At 43.9% G+C, this 24359-nt stretch overlaps 1 protein-coding gene across 2 annotated transcripts in view; it reads left to right on the top strand.

The window, feature by feature from the left end:
* Positions 1-11601: 11601 nt before the first annotated feature.
* Positions 11602-24359, top strand: part of PCYT1B (phosphate cytidylyltransferase 1B, choline) — a gene marked incomplete at its 3' end in the record, with an annotated part of 149209 nt that continues 136451 nt past the window's right edge. Inside the window, exon 1 of one of the 2 annotated variants that reach the window (XM_079910043.1) lies at positions 11602-11832. In XM_079910043.1, the coding sequence (XP_079766169.1) occupies positions 11671-11832 (162 nt within the window). In that variant the 5' untranslated portion in view covers positions 11602-11670. Of the gene's footprint in view, positions 11833-22636; positions 22774-24359 lie in introns of those variants that run through there. The other variant, XM_079910045.1, reaches the window with a different exon arrangement.

Below are 24359 nucleotides of genomic sequence, written 5' to 3'. Positions count from 1 at the left end.
TAATGTGGTTAGCCTAGTTCTTTCTAGCAGCGCTTCTGCTATTCCTAAATTCTATGTAAAATCATTTTATACTACTGATTTACCTTCCTCTCTTCCTTTGGTAAGTCAGTAGCATAAAATACTTTCAAGCTGAAAAGTTCTTTTAAAATTATACTATGATTTTTTAAATTAATATGTATTTATTTATTTATTTATTTGTCTGCGTCAGGTCTTAGTTGAGGCACATGGGATCTTTGTTGCAGCATGCGGGATCTTTTGTTGCCACACGCAGGCTCTTCGTTGCAGCTCGCGGGCTTCTCTCTAGTTGTGACGCACAGGCTCTAGAGCACGCAGGCTCAGTAGTTGCGGCTTGCAGGCTTAGTTGCTCCATGGCATGTGGGATCTTAGTTCCCTGACCAGGGATCGAACCCACGTATCCTGCATTGGAAGGCAGATTCTTAACCACTGGTCCACCAGGGAAGTCCCTCATGCTGAAATTTTTACTAGCTCAAGATCTAGTTCCAAAGCCCTTGCTTCTTCCACTATATCCCAGGTCTCCCTGGCAGGAGTGCTCCTGTGGGCCCCTCACAGAGGTTGGCACATATAGGGGTTCCATGAAAATCTGTTGATTGGTAGACAAAGACAGTTCTTTCAGGATGCCACCCATTGGAGTAGACTCTGATTTTCTACAAAGAATTCATGGATTAAAAAGAAAACTCTCTCCTTTCTTCTTTTTCCTTTACCAGTCTTTGCTGCAAAGCCTTCATGATGAGATAAGGGCTTCCTGTTTGTGAGGAAGATGTTTTCTGGGCACTCAGGTGGGAGTGGGGAGTGCTGAAAGAGATGTATCTAAAAGAGATATTATGGAAATTTCCCTGGTGGTCCAGTGGCTAAGACTCCGTGCTCCCAATGCAGCGGATCTGGGTTCAATCCTTGGTCAGGGAACTAGATCCCACATGTTGCAACTAAGAGTTTGCATGCCACAACTAAAGATCCTGCACGTGGCAACGAAGATCCCATGTGCTGCAACTAAGACCCGGTGCAACCAAATAAATAAATAAAATAAAACAAAATAAATTAAAGAGACATTATGGCTTAAAGCAGCGTTATCCAATAGAACTTTCTGCAATGATGGAATATTCTGTATCTGCAGTGTCCAAATAAGGGGTGGGGGTGGGGAGTGCTATCCAGCCTGAGGATTTGGGAATGAAATCTGCCAGCTTCTTCAGAAGGGACAGCTGCCTTCCCGCGGCACCAGTCATGGGTTGGGTCCATCAGTCCCTAAATATTATGTTGAGCACATTTGCCAGGTACAGGTTCTAGGTAACAGGAGAGAGAGAAGAGAATTTCGATTTCTTTAGAGAAGAATGGCACTTGCATTCCTAAATCTTTAGCTAAGGTGGTTTCTTATAACTTGCTTTGTTTGATCTTACCAAACTTCAATGCCTTTTTTAGCAAAAATAAAACTCAATTCCTCAATTTAGCAGTAAGTCTCAAAGAATATGACTTGTCAATTCCTTATGTTCTCTAAAGGAAATTTATAGTGCGTAGGCCATAAGAGAAGAAAGAAAAATTAATAGAAACAATATAAGTGTATGTTGACTATTTAGTCTTTATTTGGAGGAAATTAAACAGTTAGAACCCTCCAAATTTCTGAAGTTTAGATATCTGAGCATTTTTTTCCCTGCCACTTGTGGGAGCCAATCTCTGGTTCAGGCAAGGCTAGAAGGAGATCTCTTTGTCATGAAGTCGTTGCCAGCTCCTGTATAATATCTGTGGCAGAGTCAGGACCATTTGAAAACTTAATAAATGTGCCAAAAAGAAAACCACCACAACTATCTGAGCAGTTTTTAAAGCCACTTAAAGGGAAAGTAGATATTACATTTTGACTTTTTGTTCCAAAAAGCAATTAGGCCTTTTTCTTCTCATTCCTCTGTAATTCCTGCACATGAATCCTAATATTACAGGAACAGGCATTTATTTGCACAGCCTTCAGCTAACTCAACAGTCTTTGTCTCCTTTGGAAACTGTATGGTAGATTGATCCAAGGTCACATGTCCTCTGAAACCGATTAGCAGGCGTGTCATCACTGCCATAGGCTGCTCTGCTGATGGTTCTTAGTCTGAAAATTGACAGGTGGAGCACATGCTCCATTCCCGATACAACTGAATCCAAGTCTCTAGAAGACACTGATGTCTCTGCCTAAACTGGAGAGCCTCACCCACTGTGGTCCTCTAAAGCAAGCCTTGACCATCAAGCATCTGAGAACTCTCACAGGCTCACAAAAATGGCTCAATTAGCATGCAAAAAGATGGGACTAAGAGGCTGGACTTGGGAGTGTGTGAAACCTGAGGTTCCCTTGGTCTTTCCAGTGCTGGGAACTATGGGGAGAAAAGGCATCTTACTGGTTTCTCTTATTTTTGTCCTTTAGTCTCAGGGACTTGGAGCCAACTCTCAAATACCATGGAGTAAAGAGTATACAAGAACTGGCATAAAATTAATCTTGCCCCATTCTCACAATGAGCCCTCATTATGTGAAAACATACTCTATTTCAATCTCACCCCAGGTATTAGGACATTTGAAAAGTTCTCTGTCTTTCCATGAACTCCAAATCCTCTCTCTCTCCCTCTCTTTCTTCCTCTCTCTCTCTCTCTCTCTCTCTCTCTCTCTCTCTCTCTCTCACACACACACACACACACACACACACAGAAGGAGAAAAGGAATTTTAAAAATTAGAAAGTATTGGAAAGTATGGCCCAGGACAAAAAGGAAAAATACCTGTTTCAAATCTGTTTTCCTCATTCCTTAAGACAGAAATAAAAAGTACAGAAGCATGTAAATGATAATTCTTTTGAAAGCAAACACCAGTATGATTAGAATTTTTAACAGTACCATCATATTTACAAAAATTTAATCTTTAAGAGTTTGCCCTATATATATATGTTTTATTCTATATATTCTTTGAGAGTGAAGACTATCACATTCATCTTAGATACTTGGCTCCTGACATACTGTAGATGCTTAGTAAATGTTTGTTGAATGAGTGAAAGGAGTTTAAATCGCTGTTTATTCTATATCCTCTTTGCCCATGGAGAGTCCTGAGTTTGTCCATCTAAGGTCATCTCTAAGGTCATCTAGGAGAGTGAATGAGTTTCATCCCAGCCTTTGAGACACAGATCAGTGTTGGGTGAACCAACTTCAATTTGACTCCAAAAGCAGAAACTAACACACCATTGTAAAGCAATTATACTCCAATAAAGATGTTAAAAATTTTTTGACTCCAGCCTCTATATTCATATTATCATTAACACCAGCAACAAAGATGTGATCACTGTTTACAAGGCTCTCCACCTCAAATCCTGCCAGACTCCTAGGGTTGCTATAGGTTTGTGATATCTGAAGGCCAGGTGGGACCTGCTTAGAGAGATGGCAGACTCACCCTCTACAACTCTTCCTCAGCTTCCCCAGAGATGGGCAGAGCTGGATCAACATCCAAGAGAGATGGGTAAGACTTGAACACAAATCTGTCCCATAAATTCTTTTCCATGTGACTACCACTCTTTTTCTTTTTTGTTTTTTCGGCTGCGTGCAGCATGCGGGATCTTAGTTCTCCGACCAGAGATGGAATCCGTGCCCCCTGCAGTGGAAGCCCGGAGTCTTAACCACTGGACCACCAGGGAGGCTTCTCATTGCAGTGGCTTCTCTTGTTGCGGAGCACAGGGTCTAGGTGCTCGGGCTTCAGTAGTTGTGGCTCATGGGCTCAGTAGTTGTGGAGCACGGGCTTAGTTGTTCCGCGGCATGTAGGACCTTCCCGGACCAGGACCCCGTGTCCCCTGCATTGGCAGGCGGATTCTTAACCACTGCGCCACCAGGGAAGTCTAATAAGAGTTTTGAAAAAAAATAATAAGAGTTTTGTAGGGCTTTCTCCATTATACAAGGTAGTGGAGAGTTATGATCACCAGGGAGTATAGAATTCTTCTTATCCTATACAATGCAGACCAGTAGGTCAATTCATTGAAAAATAAAATGGTTATAAGGGAGACATGTTTTAAAAAATGATAAATACATAAACATTATATTTAAATTTAAAATAAATATTATAATTTGTCAGTCCTTTAACTGGTCCACTGATTAGAGTTCTGTGTTTTCTTTTTCATTAGGCATACATATATGCAATGTCTCTGATTTCCAAATTTTATGAATTCTAAATGAAGTGAAAACTCAAGATAGTTTCAAAATACTCTGAGCATAAAATCCTAGATTTGGGGGTGTTTTGTCCCCTATCTTTTATAGTCTTGTTTGCACCTAATTCAACAGCAATTTAAAAAAGTCACATGACTGTATCTTTTCTTTCTAAAACAATTTAGTTTCTTTAAAAAAAACTTCTTGTTTCCCATAATTTTATCAATTTACGTAACAGTTAATTAAATTATATCTTTACAATCACAAGTAAAATGGGCATAAACAGATTTGGGGAAAAGTTCAGCTAACTCTTGGAAAACTTATGACTCAACTGGTGGGAGCAAAAGTATCCAGGCATTCCCAAGAGTAGCTTACCTACTTACTCTGAAGCATTCAGAGTGCTCTTAGGACTCTTAGGGGAAATGGAGAGCATTGATTAATTCTGCAGGTTGGTTAACTTTGAGGTTATTTAAGAGAATAACTACCGTTACTTTTTGGGCATAAAATGTTAACATATTAGTAATCAGAGCAGGAAAGAAATCTTTTTGTCTTCCATGCCTCAGGTGTACTGCCTTATTTAATGAGCACCTACTGTGGAGTAGGCACTCAGCAGATTGAAAGACATTCTTTTACAGATATAATTCACATTGTAAAGTATGTAAGTCGGGCTTCCCTGATGGTGCAGTGGTTAAGAATCCCCCTGCCAATGCAGGGGACACAGGGTTGATCCCTGGTCTGGGAAGATTCCACATGCCGCGGAGCAGCTAAACCCGTGAGCCACAATTACTGAGCCTACACTCTAGAGCCCGCGAGCCACAACTACTGAAGCCCACGTGCCTAGAGCCCATGCTCCACAACAAGAGAAGCCACCACAATGAGAAGCCCGTGCACCGCAACGAAGAGTAGACCCTGCTCACCACAACTAGAGTAAGCCCGCACGCAGCAACGAAGACCCAGCGCAGCCAAAAATAAAATAAATAAATAAATAAAAAATAAAGTATGTGTCAAGCTGTACACCTGAAACTAACACAACATTGTAAATCAACTGTACTCCAATAAAATTTTAAAAAATAAAGTATATATGTCAATTTTTTTAGTATATTCACAGGGTCATGTAAGCATCAACACAATTTAATTTTAGAACACTTTCATTATCCCCCAAAAGAAATTCCGTACTCATTAGCAGTCACTTTCTGTTCCCTCCTAATATCCCCAGCACAAGGCAGCCATTCATCTACTTTCTGTCCTATGGATTTACCTATTCTGGAAATTTCATATAAATGAAATCATACAATATGTGGTTTTTTGTGTGTGTGTGACTTCTTTCACTTAGCATGTTTTCTTTTTTTTAAATTTATTTTATTATATTTTATTTTTCGCTGCATTGGGTCTTTGTTGCTGCACGCGGGCTTTCTCTATGTGCGGTGAGCAGGGGCTATTCTTTGCTGCGTTGCGCGGCTTCTCATTGTGGTGGCTTCTCTTGTTGCAGAGCATGGGGTCTAGGCAGGTGGGCTTCAGTAATTGTGGTGCATGGGCTTAGTAGTTGTGGCTCACGGGGTCTAGAGGGGAGACTCTGTTGTTGTGGTGCCTGGGCTTAGCTGCTCCGCGGCATGTGGGATCTTCCCAGACGAGGGATCGACCCCGTGTCCCCTGCATTGGCAGGTGGATTCTTAACCACTGCACGACCAGGGAAGTCCCATTAGCATCTGTTTTCAAGGTTCAGTCATGTTGTAGCATGTATCGGTACTCCATTCTGTTTTTGTGGCCAAATAATATTCCATTGTATGGATATACAACCATTTGTTTCTCTATTCATCATTCAATGGACATTTGGGTTGTTTTCACTTCTTGGTTATTGTGAATAATGCTGCTATGACATTCGTGTACAAGTTTTTTTTGTGGACATGTTTTCAATTCTCTTGGATATATACCTAGGAGTGGAATTGCTAGCTCAAATGGTAACTCTACTTTTAACTTTTTGAGGAACTTTCAATCTGTTTTCCAAAGAGGCTGCACCATTTTACATTCCCACCAGCAATGTGTGAGGGTTCCAATTTCTCCATATACTCACCAATACTTGTTATTTTCCATTAAAAAAATTATAGCCATTCTAGTGGGTGTGAAGTGGTATCTGATCATGGTTTTGATTTGCATTTCCCTATTGGCTAATGATGTTGAGCATTTTTTAATGTGCTCATTAGCCATTTGTATATCTTCTTTGGAGAAATGTCTACTCGAAGTCTTTGCCCATTTTGAATTGTACTATATCTCTCAAAGACCCATCTTTGCCCTAAAACAAGTTCTCTCAACTTTGGCATTATTGACATTTGGGGATGGATAATTCTTTGTTGTGTGTGGTTTTCCTGTGCATTGTAGGATTATAGCAGCATCCCTGGTCTCTACCCACCAGATGCCAGTAGCACCCTCCAACTTGTGACAATCAAAACAGACACTGAAAAATCACCTTGGGGCGGGGGGCAGGCACAAAATCTCTCCTAAGCAAGAACCACTACTGTAAAGGATCCTTCTGTGCATCTAAGAAACACATGGAAACATAACTCAGTTTTAGTGGAGTGGTGGAGGCAGAAGTCAGTTTGAGTGGGTTGAGGATGCTGTGAGAAAGTGGACAGACCCTTGGCATATGAACTGACCTTCCCAAGTCTGGTTGGTGAATTAATTGACAAAATGAGAGATAGGTATCAAGGTTACAGATGAGGATTAGGTCACATGATGAGATCAATAATAATTCAATATAATAACACAAAATGAGTTGTAAGACTGTATATGAAAGTATCAAAAATGTGGTATATCTAGAACTGCTTATAGGATTTCTGAGACAGGGAATTTACTGGGAGCTGGTCTCTGGGGCCGAGTGTCGTCCCTTGACCCTCCTAGGCATGAAGCTCAAATGACTGTTAAGTGGCCTTTCCGTGTTAGACAGCTGTCAGCTTCATTTCTCATGTTAGTCTCATCTCTTGGTGGTGATGTGGACACATCTGTCTCAGACATAGATGGTTGGATTGTAAGGAACATCACCCACTAAGCTAGCTTTTTCAGTAGGGAGGAATGCAAAGGGCTGTTTAATAGAAGCCACAGAAAGCTGAAAAGCAGGCCTTAGCAAGGACAGGAACTAGGGCAGCTTGAGAAGCTGTCAGGAGGGGTCGTCTGTGGACATACTTACTCTGCTGCTCTGCCCACAGCTCAGCTCCTGACCCACTTAGTCTCCACCTTTTTTTTTTGGCTGCTCAGTGTGGTATGCGGGATCTTAGACCAGGGATTGAACCTGCGCCCCCTGCAGTGGAAATTCAGAGTCTTAACCACTGGACCACCAGGGAAGTCCCCAATCTCCACCTCTTAGTTCTAATTCCTGAAAGAGGGAATCTGAGGATCTCGGAAACCACTGAGTAGGCCATGGCTTGGCTCTCTTAATCGGGTGTCCTAACCCAGTTCCCTGGGCTGTGGAGTGGGGCAGTTTTCATGGGGTGGGGTGAGGGAGAAATCAAGAAATAGGAACCACATCATAGATGCTTAAGCCATTCCACCACGTGTACAGATTTCCCCCCACTTTTTACCTTAAACATTTTTACCCCACTCTTCGTTCCCCACACCCCAACACACAACACATCTCACAGAAGCAGCCTTACCATTGTTTGCCAGTTGAATACACAGTTACCACCATTTACCTGACTCTTTCCTTCAGTGCCTGTGGTACTATGGTCTTGACCTCAAGTATCCTGACTTTAGAAGGGATGGAGGGGAGAGACGAATTACCCATCATGTTTTCTATTTAATAATGACATGCTAGGCAGGTGTCATCTAAACCTAGCTGGGCAATGTTTTTAAAATTAATTTATTTTTTAAAATTTATTTTATTTTTGGCTGCATTGGGTCTTCGTTGCTGCGCGTGGGCTTTTCTCTGGTTGCAGCGAGCGGGGGCTACTCTTCGTTGCGGTGCGCGGGCTTCTCATTGTTGTGGCTTCTCTTGTTGCGGAGCACAGGCTCTAGGTGCACGGGCTTCAGTACTTGTGGCACATGGGCTCAGTAGTTGCGGCTCACGGGCTCTAGAGTGCAGGCTCAGTAGTTGTGGCACACGGGCTTAGTTGCTCCACGGCATGTGGGATCTTCCCAGGCCAGGGATCGAACCTGTGTCCCCTGCATTGGCAGGCGATTCTTAACCACTGCGCCACCAGGGAAGCCCCCTTAGCCGGGCAATTTTGTGTGTGTGTGTGGTACGTGGGCCTCTCACTGTTGTGGCCTCTCCCGTTGTGGAGCACAGGCACTGGACACGCAGGCTCAGTGGCCATGGCTCACGGGTCCAGCTGCTCCACGGCATGTGGGATCTTCCCGGACCGGGGCACGAACCCGTGTCTCCTGCATCGGCAGGTGGACTCCCAACCACTGCGCCACCAGGGAAGCCCAGCTGGGCAATTTTAACAAGAGAAATATATCTGTTTGGGGAGCAGTGTCTGAAACCTCTTCATCCCAATCCTCCCCCATTGGCATAACAGTTGGGAATAAAGACTACCAAGCTGTTGGGAGATGGTACATCCTTCCCAGTAGTTAACGAAGTGATGCTCTGCCTTCACAGTATATTAATTAAAAAGGTAATCAGTGCATGCTTCAAGTTTGCTGTTTGAAACTCAACAGCAAAAAAAATCAGAACACTACTCAGATTTTTTTCTCATAAAGAAATGAATAACAAATTAGGGCCACAGAGACAGAGTAATCACATTTTGAATGATTTCTCCTGAGCATGCCTTTAATAACCTGTATGCGTCGGGTAAGAAGAACAAAGAAAGGCAAAGTTAATTATCTAGGAGAAGCTTCATCTAGGAGTTTTAGTCACATTAGCCCAGGGTTTCTCAGCCTTGGTACTACTGGTATTTGGGGCCAGATAATTCTTTATTGCGGGGAGCAATCCTGCGCCTATAGTAGGATATTTAGCAGCGTCCCTGGTCTCTAACCAGTAGATGCCAGTAGCACCCCTCTACCCAGCTTGTGACAACCAAAAATGTCTCTAGACATTGTTAAATATCCCCTGTGGGGCTAAATCACCCTGGATTGAAAACTACTGAGTTAACTACACACGTTTCTTCTCACCCCTCATTCCCTGGATCCCGCCAGGGTTTGCTGTTTTAAACCCTTGGAACCAAACGTACCAGGCCATCTACATTTTCCAGGGAGTAATATGAAAAGAAGTTGACTGGGTCAAAATTTCTTGTCCAGATGACAAGAAGGGCTCCTTGCGTTTCTGTAGTGAAAAGTAGCAGACAAAAAGAACAAAGGAAGAAAGTCTAATAAAGGTATTTATTTAAGGCACTCAGCTGAACACATATTTATTCCGTACAAAATCCTCAGGGACATCATTAGCCTTATTTTTTTGGTGAGGAAACTGAGGCCGAAAGATGCCGAGTAATTTGCTGAAGAACACACAGTTTGTAATTCAGCAGTGGAGCTAGAAGTCTGACGGCAAACTTTGTGCATTTATACACATTGCCTCAGTATAGGCATTTAAAGTGCTAGACAGCTAAGAAAGCAGTGACCAATTTTTATCTTTTCAAAAAATGCTTTTATTATGGAGAGATGCAAACACATGCAAAATTAGACAAAACAGTTCCTTCCCATTTGTGCTGTTCATGTACACTTCACCTAGCGTCAACAATGATCAACTCATGACCAATAATATTGTTTCATCTAGAGCTTTTCAACATTGCCATTATGGACATTTTGGGCTGGATAATTATTTGTTACATGTGTCCAGTCCACACACAAGACAAAGCAAGACCCTAGCCAAGGTCTGACTGATTTGACTGGTAAAAGTACATTGAGTTGCTTTTGGTTTCAGACAGTTTTTTTTTTAATTTTAAATTTTTAAATTTTTGGCTGCATTGAGTTTATTGCTGCTCGCGGGCTTTGCCTGGTTGCGGTGCGAGGGCTTCTCATTGCAGTGGCTTCTCTTGTTGAGGAGCATGGGCTCTAGGCGCGTGGGCTTCAGTAGTTGTAGCACATGGGCTCAGTAGTTGTGGCACAAGAGCTCTAGAGCGCAGGCTCAGTAGTTGTGGTGCACAGACTTAGTTGCTCCGCGGCATGTGAGATCTTCCTGGGCCAGGGGTCGAACCCATGTCTCCTGCATTAGCAGGCGGATTCTTAACCACTGCGCCACCAGGGAAGCCCCCAGTTTATTACTTGCGTAGACGTGAAAGAAATGTAGCCAGCTTCCTGTAGTCCTTGTCGCACATATCGAAAAGGACAACATGGACACAAAAGAGGCCAGATGACCTCAACTCCCATTGATGAGGAGCCCATTGTAAATGGCAACTAACTGGTTTTCTACTCTTCAGCTCTACAGTGAGGAGGGCAGGGTAGGAAGCTCCATAGTCAATAGAACCGAGAAGGCATTAGAAACTCTCATGACAGCCTCTCAGAGGACGTAGGGAGGGAGTGGGAGATGGGCTCAGAGCGGCTCCTAACAGGCCTCCCATCTCTCATGTTCCAGGAAGATCACAGGGCATTCTGCCAACACTCAGATGAGCTGCAGTTCAAGTCTTTGCCGGTGTGAACTACATGGAGAGGTTCAAGGTCATCAGGGTGCCGGGGCAGAGCTATTCCCTCACAGTGGAGGGCTGTTCCTGTGCATTGTAGGATGTTTAACAGCATCCATGGCCTCCACCCACTACACGCCTGGAGCACCACCCCGCAAGATGCGACAACCAAAAATGTCTCCAGACATCCTAAATGTACCTTGGGGGGCAAAATTGCACCCAGTTGAGAACTACTCATCTAGAGTCCTATCCACTCCTCACACCCACATGATATATTTCATCTGCAAATACTTTAGTGTATATTTCTAAAATAAAGCTTTTTAAAACATGAACACAATATCATTTTCATACCTAAACAAATTAATAATGATTCTTTTATAGCATCCAGAAACTGTGCAAATTTCTAGTTGTTTCATAAACCTTGTAATTTTTTTTACAGTGCTTTGAATTAGGATCCTACTAATATAGTCTATATATTGCAATTGATTTCTATGTCTTCTAGATATGGTTTCTTTCAATTTTTTTTTTTTTTCTGCAAAAAGCTTTATTGTTTCCATTTGGTCCAAGGCTGGGGAGAGGGCTCCAGGGTGGTTAAAAGCTGCCTAGTGGCTGCAGAGCGGGGCTTCAGGCAGAAGCCCTGACGCCAGAGGGGCTCCTCAAAGGCCGCTGGGCTCCGGACGCTCCTACTCGTGCTGGAGGGCGAGACTTTCGACGAGGGCCTCGCCCAGCCCCCCCCCCCCCCACCGGGGACCAGCCGGCCTGCGGAGGTTGGTCAGGTGGGACGAGTTCCCACCTTCTGGATGAGTTTCACCTGCTCATCTAGGAGGCGGCTCTCCGGGAAGTCACAGAGGCGGGGGTCTGCGCGCGCAGAGCCCGGGGCGTGCAGGTCTACAAGGGCCTGGTTCAGGTTCTCCGCGAGCACGACAGCTTCCACAGCGTCCTGGGTTTCACCCCACTCATCCTGAGATGCTTCTGCACGTCCTGGAAGAGGGCGCGGCTGCCGCGCTGCTTTTGCATTTTCAAGAGATGCTGGGCGTCCTCACGCTTCCCCTCGGGCACTTCGCGGAAAAAGTGGCCCAGGCCCTCCAGAGTCGCGTCGTGGCGGTGGAAATAGGAGCCCAGACAGAGGTAGGTGCGGGAGGCCGGCAGATGCCTGTTGACCAGGCGGTTGACGGCGGCCTCCACCTCGGCGGAATCATTCTGACGAATCTGGGAGCTCGTGGTGGATTGGTAATACGAAGTTAAGCTCAAAATATGGTGTTGGCGGTCCCGGTGGCCGAGGACAGCTGAGCGGCTGGTTCCAAAGGTTGCGAGTGGAACACAGGTTGGAGGTGGTCGGAGGTGGGAGCGAGGGGCGCCCCTGGGTCTGTTCTGTCCACACACCGCTGTAGCAGGAGACGGAGCCGCGGGAGTGCCCAGCGCACTGCCTCTTTCATTTTTTGATTGTACAAACTGGGTTTGTCCTATAGAGCGCCCCGCAATCTGGATTTTGTTGATTGCATCCCTGTGCCGTTAGCATACTCCTTTATTCTTTCTGTATTTCCCGTAAATTGGTCTTGGATCAAGAGGTGTGGTCACAGCCAGGTTCTATTTACTTGGCAAACTACTTCATAGGTGGTGCATGTACCTCTATCAGGAGCACATAACAATTGGGATTGTGTTTTTGTCATGTTAGCAGCTGTTGATGCTCAATGTCTAGATCCAGTCATTCACTTGGCATTATAATATATGGCTAGTCTCATTCATTGCTTTTTTCATTACCTTCTTCATTACTCATTCTCCAATGATGCACTTCTCCTTCCTTATTATTTGGTCACCCAGAGGTACAGTTTGTAGAGGAAAAGTAACATACATGCTTAATTCTTTCCCTCCAGTTCCCAGTTTTCAAAATAATGCATTTGTTCCCTTGAATTTTCCAATGCAGACAACTGAGGTTTTGGGTTTGTTTGGGACTTTTTTTTTTTTGGTAGTATTAGGAACTCATGGATTTAAATGTACTTGGTGGATTTCAATCCATTGCAGTTCTTACCCTTTGGATGCTTCCCTTTTCATCTTTGGTTGGCAGGAGTCTCTCCAAGTTGGTTCCTGAGTCTTTTCGATAATTTCTATCCTTTTAAAAAAGGATAATAGAACTTACATGTTCACATGAGTATTTTTTTAATGATTTTTAAAAATTAACTTATTTTTGGCTGCATTGTGGTGCACGGGCTTCTCACTGTGGTGGCTTATCTTGTTTTGGAGCATGGGCTCTAGGCATGTGGGCTTCAGTAGTTGTGGCACACGGGCTCAGTAGCTGTGGCTTGTGGGCTCTACAGCACAGGCTGAGTAGTTGTGGCGCACAGGCTTAGTTGCTCCGCGGCATGTGGGATCTTTCCGAACCGGGGCTCGAACCCGTATCCCCGGTATTGGCAGGCGGATTCTTAACCACTGTGCCACCAGGAAAGTCCCTCACATGAGTATTTTTATCTTCACAGTTTCACCCTACAACAGTGTTACTTAAAATGTGGGCCTCAGGCAATACCTGTGAGCTGATGGAACATCAAATTGACTCGCCCTACCCAGGCCTACTGAATTAGAGTCTCTGGGAATGGGGCCCAGCAAACTGTAGTTTAACAAGTTCTCCAGGTGATTCTTATGCACATTAAAGTTTGAGGACATATGCTCTACAAGAATTGACTTCAGGGTAGGACAGGAATAAAGACACAGATGTAGAGAATGGACTTGACGTGGGGAGGGGGAAGGGCAAGCTGGAACGAAGTGAGAGAGTGGCATGGACATATATACACTACCAAATGTAAAATAGATAGCTAGTGGGAAGCAGCTGCATAGCACAGGGAGATCAACTCGGTGCTTTGTGACCACCTAGAGGCGTGGGATAGGGAGGGTGGGAGGGAGACACAAGAGGGAGGAGATTTGGGGATATATGTATACGTATAGCTGATTCACTTTGTTATACAGCAGAAACTAGCACAACATTGTAAAGCAATTATACTCCAATAAAGGTGTTAAAAAACATTGACTTCAGAGCCTAGCTTTGGGTCACCTTCCTCACTTAAGATCCCTAGCCCTTCAGGAATTTTTTGCCAGAGTAAACCACCCCTCTGTTCTTATGGGATATCATCAGAGGGCACAGTCATCATTGAGGGTTATTGATTGATAGTTTGATAGGTGAATGATACGTCTTTGGATCCAAAAATTCCAATATAATTGCTTTTCATAAGTGGCCTTATAAAGCTGCCACGATGAAAATTTCAAAAGAATTACTCCAAAAATGTTTTGAGCAATGGTGGTGTTATATGTGCTAGGGACTGCCATGGTTTAATGCTAATGGTTTTGCTCCTATTAAGTTCTTATGGTTGAATGGTGTGGTGAGGTTATCCAGACTATTTTGCAGAAATAAAGGATTATTTTTCTTTGAAAGTGCTTATTCCATGCTTGCTTAGTTGCTTACTCAAGAGAATTTCTTCTTGTAGCAAAGATGGGCTTCTGTGGAAGCACACTGACTGTATGTAGTTATTCTCAAGCACCATTAGTGAATCAGTCATTCAACACAGCCTCTCATCCGGCACGTAAGTAGACTAGGTTTAAATGATTGCTTTTAGACATAATGGTTTTCACATAGCCAGCTTCGTGGGACGCATACACTAATAGGGCTTATTTCTTTCAATGTAAACAAAATAGAGATTCTTGGAAAAAAGAGAGCCTAATAGCTTTGGGGTCAAGACCCATGCCTTAGTAAAGTCTCTCACCATATCTCCTTCACCATAGGGGTTCTCAACTCTTTTTTTTGGTTTTGTAATTTTAGAAGTTCTGATACTGTTCCCAAGGCCAATTAGGCCAGAATATCTAGCGAGTGGGAATGTAGTCTCAGGGGGTTTGAAAGGCCCGCCACCGCCAGGTGATTCTAATGCACAACCAAGGCTGAGAACCTTGTGGAGTGAAGCAGAGACAATGAGAAACTTTATTAAGACATGAACTTATACCCCTAAAGTGTTAGGCTCTCTTTTTTCAAGAATAAGATATCTGATATACTTGGGGGCTTTGGAAAGATCAGTTTTCACCAGCACTACCTGATATTATTCAGAGATTTACATTTCACTCACAGAGAAGATAACCTGCTGAGTCTACTTCTGCTTGTATGATGGAGGAAGAGCCCATCTGATGCTACTTTTTGGAAGATTTATTAGAGGATGTGAAGACAACTTGAATGAGTGTTTCAAGATGACATCCTCCATTGGTACCTACTGAATGAGTCAAATATGAGATTTCTAGGGGCTTAATAAAAGGTTTTACCTAGCTAGGTTGTATTATTTAATGTCAAACTAAATGAAAAGCTTTAGACAAGTAGGCTCTCCAAAGAGAGCAAGCCAAGCAGGGTATGGGAAATGAGCTGCAGAGGCAACATATGATGAGCAGGGGCTTTGAAGTCCAACAGACCTGAGTTTGAAACTCAGCTCTGCCATTGACCAGCTCCATGACTTTGGGTAAATTACTTAACCTCTCTAATCACGGATTCTTTTCTGCAAACCTGGCATAGTGCCTGTGCTTGACACAGAGTAGGGTTTCACAAATTGCGAAGTATTAAAATTACAGGGAATGTATTGTTCGAATATCTGGAGATGAGATACCAGGTCCAGCTCATGCTAAGGAAGGTGTGGTATTCAGAATAATGCCCCCCCTCAATATGTCCACATCCTAATTCCCAGAACCTGGGAAATATGTTACTTTACATGGCAAAAGGGATTTTACAGATGTAATTAGGTTCAAGATCTTGCAATGGGAGTGAGTATCCTGGATTACCCAGGTGGGCCCAGTGTCATCACAAGGGTCTTTTCAAGAGAAAGAGGCAGGCAGGAGTGTTAGAGAAGATACGACTCCTGAAGCAGAGGCTGGAGTGGTGCAATTGCTGTTTTTGAGATGGAAGGAAGAGGGTTGTGAGCCACGCAATGCAGGCAGCTCTAGCAGCTGGAAAAAGCCTCCTCTAGAGGCTCCAGAAGAAATGCAGTCTTGCTGATACATTGGTTTTAGTCCACTGAGATCCCTTTCAGACTTCTGACCTCCAGAACTTTAAGATAATAAATGTGTGTTATTTTAAGCCACTACGTTTGAGGTAAATTGTTACAGCAGCAGTAGGAAACTAATACAGAAGATTAAACCAAATCTCTCTTTGAGCTTTCAAAGATACCAAGGACAGATTTTGCAAGATGAAGATTTCACTTTGGAGTCCAGGCCATTCAAATCAATTCGTATAAAGTCCAAGGACTGTAATAATAGTTTACTTGTAAATGAATTTATCTATTCTGGCATCGGATGGTCTTGATTCTTCACTTGTCAGTCAAGCACATTTGTAGCACGTTCAGAAGGCCCCTGACACAATCCTCAAGACCCTGCAGTATTTGCTGCAGTACTGAGAAACTGCCTGGTGGGAAAGCAAGAAGGAAGAAAACTGGTAATGGCAGATCAATAACCAAGAAAGACAGCCCTTGGGGATTATCAGGAGAAGTGGTGATTTGGTCAACTATTCTGGAGGACAATTTGACAATAGCATCCAAAAAAAATGTATATAAAGCCTTAAAAATGCAAGTCCTCTGACTCAGCAATTCTACTTGTAGGAAAATTTATCCTAGGGGAAAAAGCTGGATTAGTATGCATATTTACCTGCTTAAAAAATCCTTTCATGGAACACTTGGGGAGACTCAAGGGAGGCAGCAGTACATCCACTTACATTGGATAATTAAAAGTGGCAGGTGTTTGTACTGGCCATAGCTTGGTCTACATGTGAATCTGGTTAGATTAACCTCGAAGGTCCCCAAGCCACCTTTGCTACATTTGATCTCTTTTACGAAAATCACTGAAACGACGATTGTGACTAACAGTTCCAATGTTAAATTGGTGTCTGCCCTTGAATACTTACTATAAACTATCATCCAATTTTGTGACTTAAATAAATTAAAATTTTTATATGTCTGTGTAATTGAGCACTTAAGTGTTGAAAATTACCTATATTCTTATCCACTGACATTCAGATAATATATTTGTCATGCAAAAGCTGTGATTCCAAATTATGCTCAAATCCAAGTGAGGAATCTTTATTCATTTTTTTTTCTGTTGTGTTATCTGTTTTGGCGGTATGTGTGGACCCAAATTGCATCAAGGAGGGACCAAAATTTACACAACATTCTTGAGTATGATGGCGGCTGCATTCGAAGTTTTGATTAAACTGCTCTACATGTGTGATTATTACTTGTAAACAGATGATTAGATATTAATTAGACAATAAGTGATTGTAAAGCACTTAGAAAATAAAAGTGTTTATAAATACCACCAAGTAATAGCAACAGTAATTCTTTACTAACTACACAGCTGCTAATGTCAATAAGAATGATTTATTCTAGCTAAATATGCAAAAAAGCTGCTATCATATCTGTTTTGCTACAACAAAACAAAATATATCATATTTACAAGTGATTTTACATCAGTGTTTAGATAAATACATCTCATTTTGATAAAAATAACGTATCTCTTTTAGGACCTTCTCAAACACAGGTACAACCATTGTGGCATGGTGTCTTTGAGTGCTAAGAACTGAAGCTCCTTCCTGCTCATCTCTCTGACTTATGTCAAATATTCATTTCTTTAAAATATAAGATGTAGGGCTTCCCTGGTGGTGCAGTGGTTGAGAGTCCACCTGCCGATGCAGGGGATTTGGGTTCTTGCCCCGGTCCGGGAGGATCCCACATGCCGCGGAGCGGCTGGGCCCGTGAGCCATAGCCTCTGAGCCTGCGCGTCCAGAGCCTGTGCTCCGCAACGGGAGAGGCCACAACAGTGATAGGCCCGCGTACCAAAAAAAAAAAAAAGAATATATATTTATATATATATATATATATAAAAAGATGTAAGGTGACATTTTGTGAATGGCATTTTCATTCATGCAGTAGTTTTGTCATGTTGTGTCTGTTCAGTAGCTCCCCAGCACCTTAAAACTGTGTGTAACAGACTCAGTAAATGTTGGTCAGATGGATGAGGAAAAGTCAATTCTTTTTTGGTTATTCTAGAAGCTGGTAAAAGAAGAAAATCCATGTCAAGAATAAAATAAAGCACTTTCTATCTTCTTGATTTTGTTTTTCAAAAAAAGTTTTGAAACTGACTGCTTTTTATATCCAATCATTATTTTTACCCCTAATGGCCTTTATGGGTCATGGACCTGTATCAGCCTCACTCTTGACTCACTGGTGAATTTGGCAATGCATGTGTTAGACTTTCTGTCGTAAGTAAACTCAAGCACCTACAATGAGTCCAGGTCCGTGGTTTCAGAGACTTGAAATGAGCTGAACGAATACAAGTGAAGAGTAACTCATGTTACTTTTGAGTAACTCATGTTACTTTTACTTTTACTTCCCGGACCGGGGCACGAACCCGTGTCCCCGATGCAGGGGACACGGGTTCGTGCCCCGGTCCGGGAAGATCCCACATGCCGCGGAGCGGCTGGGCCCGTGAGTCATGGCAGCTGAGCCTGCGCGTCCGGAGCCTGTGCTCCACAAAGGGAGAGGCCACAACAGTGAGAGGCCCGCGTACCGTGGAAAAAAAAAAAAAAAAGAGAAAGCTTAAATGTAATGCCTGCTTTTAAAAAAATAAACAGATATACGATGTTATGACATATTTATCCACGTGTGATGAGGACATGAAAGGTATTTGCCATAAGAAATAGATCATATTAGAACTTTATGATGGGGCACTGAAATGCTATTAGTTGGAGATCCTCCAGATGCAGACCCTGAGACAAGAATTCAAGTTCAAGTTAATTTGGGAGGTGAGTCCAGGAAACACCCACAGGAGTGTGGGCAAGCGAGACAAAGAAAAGAAGTCAGCCAATACAATTCGCGGCGCTCTGTCAAGCCAGCTACCACCATGGGAAATTGAATTTAATCCCACTGGGGAACTCTGGGAGTCAGTGTAGAACAGCGTAGATTCAATGATCCCACTTGAGGACTGAGGGCAGTGCGGTATTTGTACATTCACTCCTCTCAGTCATTGCTTGAGAGCTCTTGGGGGTGTGGGCTGTACCTTTTCTGGCCGGTCAGCCCTGTCTCAACGGTATTGTTGGGGAGAGGGGGCAGGGCTTTCGGTGGCCTGAGCAAGCCCTCAGGCAGAGATGCAGGTGCTGGCCATTGGCAGCCAGCGGGCAGGTGTTGACGACAATGGTAAGGCCTGAGGGGATCAGGGAAAGCTCAGTTTCTGCTCTATTATTTTAGTTCTTCCCTGCAGATATTTGGGAAGAGTATTCCCAATAATTTGATGTTGAAGTGAAGACCGCTTGGGGGAAGAATGATATCGTTTGTAGGTCTCTTCCAAGCTGAAGCAAAGGTCCCTATGACTCGGTTTCCTCATTTGATCAGCTGTTGAGGGGGCTACAGGTAGCACACGGTGAGTACCTAGCATAGTACTCAGAGCGGAAGATACTTGATAAACGGTAGAAAGAAAGATGGTGGCGCTTGTGAGGGGTAGCGCTGATCTAACAAGTTCTCATGAAGCCGTGCCCTACTTGTAGAGGTTACAGGACTCAAGAGCCCTGTCCCCAAAAGTTCCCTGGGGGTTTTCTGAGCAGCCTGCCTCCAACACGTTCCCTCTGCTTCTGCTACCTGGAGATAGGACTCCCCCAGTTTCAGCTTTCTTTTTCCTCCACTGAGCCCCTGCACCTTTCTATTCTCTCACATGCTAACCTCTGCCTGCCTCATCCCCACCCCGTATCCAGCCCTTGATTCCTTTGGGGAGAAAGGGTAATGTTCATTTCCCCCCCAACTATCGGGGTAATAGATGCTTATTTTAAAATACTTGTTATAGACCTGAAAATATAAAAAAGAAATCAAAATCCCCCATAATCCCACCGTTTAAAGATGTTACTTAACATCCTGATGTATTTCCCTCCAGTGCTCTTTTCTAGGCATGTACATATCCCATAATCAGGATTATTTTTCAGAATCGTATTCTGTGGCCTGCTTTTCTCACCTGACACAATGTTAATATGTTCCCCTAGCATTAGATTTTCTTCAAAAACGTGACTCCTAATGCATGTATAATACTATATGGATGTATTTAATTTTTATTTTAGCCACTTCTCCTATTGCTGTAAATTGTATCTTTTTTTTTTTTGCTTCTTGTAAATAAGTCTGCATTAGCATCTTTGTATGTAATTATTTGTGAGCTTCTGGTTGTTTCTTTGGGGATAAATTCCCGAGGGAAAGCCCTGGGTCAAAGGGTATGAACTCTCTAAAGGCTGTAGCATGTACTGACAAATGTCCTCCATGGAGGTTTTTTTTTATAACAATGTTAACATTGTGTATAGATTTGTGTAACCATTACCATAATCAGGATACAGAACAATTCTATCACCCCAGTAACCCCTCTTCTCCTATCCCTTTGTAGTCACCCCCCCCATATAACCCCTAGAGGGTTATGGAATACTTAATTCCATATTGTGTAATTAACTGGTCATTCTTAATCATCTTAATAGCATTACAAAGCCCCCAAGTTTAAATAACCCATTCAGGTATTATTAAGAATTTCCTGAATCAGGTTGCAAGAGCAGCCAAGACTGATCCCCAGAGTGGGTGAATCTGGTAAGGACCCCTCAGAGTGGTGCCTTAAAGAGCTTATTTCTCCCCATTAGGACTGTGAGAGTCAACCACTGGGCTGTGGGGAGAGGGCGATGAGAAGCCAAGACGAGGCTGGGGTAGGATTAGTGGGAATGGAGTTACCTATAGAGCTGACCCTCAAGGCAGTTAGAGGTCTAACTTCTGAGGTGTAAGGACTTGGGCTGATTATGTGTCAGGTACGACTTGGATTTAGCACATAATGTCACTGATGGTTAAAGGTCTGATTTAGGTGACACAATGAAGATGCTCAGGCAGAGACAGCATCTTGTTTCGTTGAGATGGGGTGTGGGGGGAGAAGGGGGCATCTGCCCACTTTGACACAGCAAAGGCTGGAGGTGGGGGATAAGGGCACAGTCTAGGCTCTTGGGCAAGAGGGGTTTGCAAGGACCCCACTAGCCATCAGGATGCTGCTAAATAGGAACAGGTGAGCATCCCATTCTAGAGAGGGAATTAGAGGACCAATTAGGAACCAGGCTCGGTGGCCCAGAACACAGTGGGGGTTAGGGGGTGAGGTCTTTCCAACGGATCATGAACAGCCAAAAATAAATAAATAAAATAAGTAAATTTATTTTTTAAAAAAAGAAATGCAAATTCCGGCCCTATCCCAGACCTACTGAGCCAGGTCTTGAGGGATGAATAATTTACATTTCCAACAAGTTCTCGGGTGACGCTGATGTTGGTGTGGCTGGTCCTGGAGCATACTTGGATGAAAACCACTGCTATAGATTAAAATGAAAGATTTAGAAGCCCAGGGACTTGTCTTAAGAGGATTTCTACCTAGATGTTTTTTCTGTCACTACACCTGCTGCATCCCCCCTGCCCCGCCAAGCCCGCATCCTTCCAATCCCAGCTCCGCTGGCCCTGAGCAATTACTGTAAATTTCAATTTTCTCACCTGTAAATGGGGATAATGATAAGATTGACCTCTTTGGGTTGTTATGAAGATTAAACAGTATCTAGGTAAAGTACCTAGCACTGTGCCTGTGCTTAATAAATGCTAGCTATTACCATGATTTTTTTTTTTTTTGGCCAAGCCGCTTGGCTTGTGGGATTTTAGTTCCCCAACCAGGGATGGAACCCGGACCCTCAGCAGTGAGAGCGCGGAGTCCTAACTATGGACTGCCAGGGAATTCCCAAGGCGTGATTTTTATTAATGTTATTTAAAGTGTGATATTTCACTAGAACGAATACCTTTGTGAGTTCTTTTCTTTGGGTGTGTGTCTCCAGAACGCCCTCTTATAAATGGTGGCTATTCCTGGACGATTTAGACGTTAAGGCACATCATCTTTAATACCCCATCTGTGATGTTTCTGTGATTGCCATGAGCATTTCGCTGAGAGCAGGGTGCTTAGGAAATGGGAGCACGGGAATAATAGACCAGCATAAGGAACGGTGTATGGAAGCGCAGACAACAGCAAGAGCTCATTGAGGAAACTCAGAATAGCTGGGGAGGAGGAGGAATGGCCGAGGGAGGAAGTAATTGGGGAGGGCAGTCAGAGGTGGGAGGCAGGTTTTCGAAGACAATCTACCTCCTTCGAAGTTCCTCTCAGGGCAGCCCCAGGGGTAAGCGCCAGCGCTACACCAGGCCTCAGAGGATCTGCCATTGCTCTTGTTGCAGTCAAGGGGGTGAACACTCAGGTGCTCTCAATGAATGCCGTGAGAGGCCCTCCGAGGCCAGGTGGCAATTGTGGGCACAGGGAGTTTGGGCTCAAAAGTGGTTTTGTCTTCAGGGTGACTCCTATTTGGCAAAATTCTGACTACAGCACAGCAAACATGTCAGGGACTTGGTCTTTTTTAGTGGAGGTCTGCTATGTTCTGTCTCGAGGCGTCCTGGGCATGTCAGGACGCGGTTTTTTCTTATCTGGGTAGCGCAGCCGGGGTCCCTAGCCCAGAATGGACCTTTGCAACTGAATTAAACAGGAGAAACAAAAGCAGCAAGTTCGGGCCCCCAGGGCACGGCCCGCCAGCCAATGGGGCCCGGCCGCTCTCCGGCGGAGTGGTACTATTACGACAGTAGCCAACCAGCGCGCTCCATGCAAATGAGGTACTGTATCCCGCACCCGCAGCTCCTGTGCTGTCTGGTTGTTATAGTGATAAACTGAGGCCTTGCCTCTTGGGTTCTTGGAGAAGGAAAGTGGTGGGGGTGGAGGATAACCTCTTTACTTCCCCCTGGGAAGACAGAAAGAAGGGACGAAGAAGGGGGATGGGTGGGGAAGAGAAAAATACGTGACAAAGAAAACATTCTCTGCCTAGGAGGAGACTCTCAGAGGGTGTAGAACTGGAGGCAGCATTCACTGGCCATGCCAGTACTTACCACTGATGCTGAGTCAGAAACAGGTATCCCAAAATCCCTTTCCAATGAGCCTCCCTCAGAAACCATGGAGGAAATCGAGCACACATGCCCACAGCCTCGACTGGTAAGTAAAGACAAAGGATGCAAATGTATGCGTGGCTATGGCACAAAAGAGTTTCAGCGAGGAACTCTTTTATGCGCCCGCAGCCACCGAGGAAAGCGATGCTTAGAGGATTTTCATGTAAATGAGAATAGAGCTACCGCCTAATCCTTCTCAGCTGTTTATACTTAGCTTCTGTAACCGAGCGCTGCTCTCAGCTTACAAAGCATTATTGTATTGGCTGGGTAGGAAACGGGCAGCTTGGGCTATGCTGTGTTTTTGTGCCTTGGGAGGAGGGGATGGGCTTTTATCTTTTAGGTGTATTCTCATCTAAAGATACATTAAATTGTCCTGTGGTACAATTTAAAAATGGCATTCTCTTCAGAAAGCTTGAGACGAGTCCGTTGTTAAGTTCTAAATTTTAGGTAAGGAATGATTCTGTCCTCAACTAATTTTGGTGCCTAATGTCAGTTTTTGAAAAATGAAAACGACATGGAAGCCAAACTTCCCCATTCGTTTGAAAATTTCAAAATAAATAAGTAAAAGGGTTCCTCGGCGATGTGTTTAGAAATAATGTGCATCTTAAATGAATTGTAAACATTTCCGGAGCGTGCTGTGAGGGTTTCTCTTCAGGTAGTGGGAACCTGGAGCAGCTATATTTACTTGGAAAGGGGCTGCATGCCTTTCATAATGAAAGTGTGGAAACGGGCACTCAGAGCTTCCTTGCATCTCAGTTACTGGTATCCCAAATTTCATCAGCTTCTCCACCACTGGTCATGATTCCTTAAGTAAATGTGGAAGGTGGTTCTCAAACACCTCAACGTGTATCCTCAAGGAATCAAAAACACCAAATGGGTGGTGGATTTTCCGTGGCCTGAAGTCTTCGGGAACTTGGGGAGACCTCTCTTTGGACCCTCAAATCCAAGCGACATACTACTTAGAGCTACTCTCTCGCTAGCGATTTCCCTCGAGTTAAAAGGTGCAATATTTTGATTGGCTGTGGAGTTTGACCCTGGGAAGAGGTTTTTTTAAAAAAGGATTTTGTGATGTAGCATTTTCTGTGAACTCCCAAAATGAGGGCTCACAGATTTCAAGGCCAGTCCATCATGTAACTGTTATTTCTTCATAAGGGTTAATAAGGGTTCAAAGGGAGACTTAGGACAATTTTGTAAAACATGAAAACCAAGAAAGTTACATTAGAGCACCTAGGGCTTTTGTTCACTGTGTTTCTAGTTTTAAAGATATATTTTCTTAGGGAAGTTTGATATTAACTGCTCCCCAGCGCTTAAGCCGCTTGCTGAACAACATACACAGTGTAGTACCTGTTTCTGATGGGATACAAACCATCTCCATAAGTTTGTTACCAAGGGATTCCTTTGAGCCGCTGAACAACTCTTGCGGGCCTCTCACTGTTGTGGCCTCTGCTGTTGCGGAGCATAGGCTCCGGACGTGCAGGCTCAGCGGCCATGGCTCACGGGCCCAGCCGCTCCACGGCACGTGGGATCTTCCCGGACCGGGGCACGAACCCGTGTCCCCTACATCGGCAGGCGGACTCTCAACCACTGCGCCACCAGGGAAGCCCCACTAAACAACTCTTGGTTAAGCACTGC

The sequence above is a fragment of the Stenella coeruleoalba genome (assembly GCF_951394435.1).
Source record: "Stenella coeruleoalba genome assembly, chromosome: X".
In the NCBI taxonomy this organism is placed as follows: domain Eukaryota; kingdom Metazoa; phylum Chordata; class Mammalia; order Artiodactyla; family Delphinidae; genus Stenella; species Stenella coeruleoalba.
Note: the sequence above shows the minus strand (reverse complement) of the source record. Positions and strands in the feature narration are given on the sequence as shown.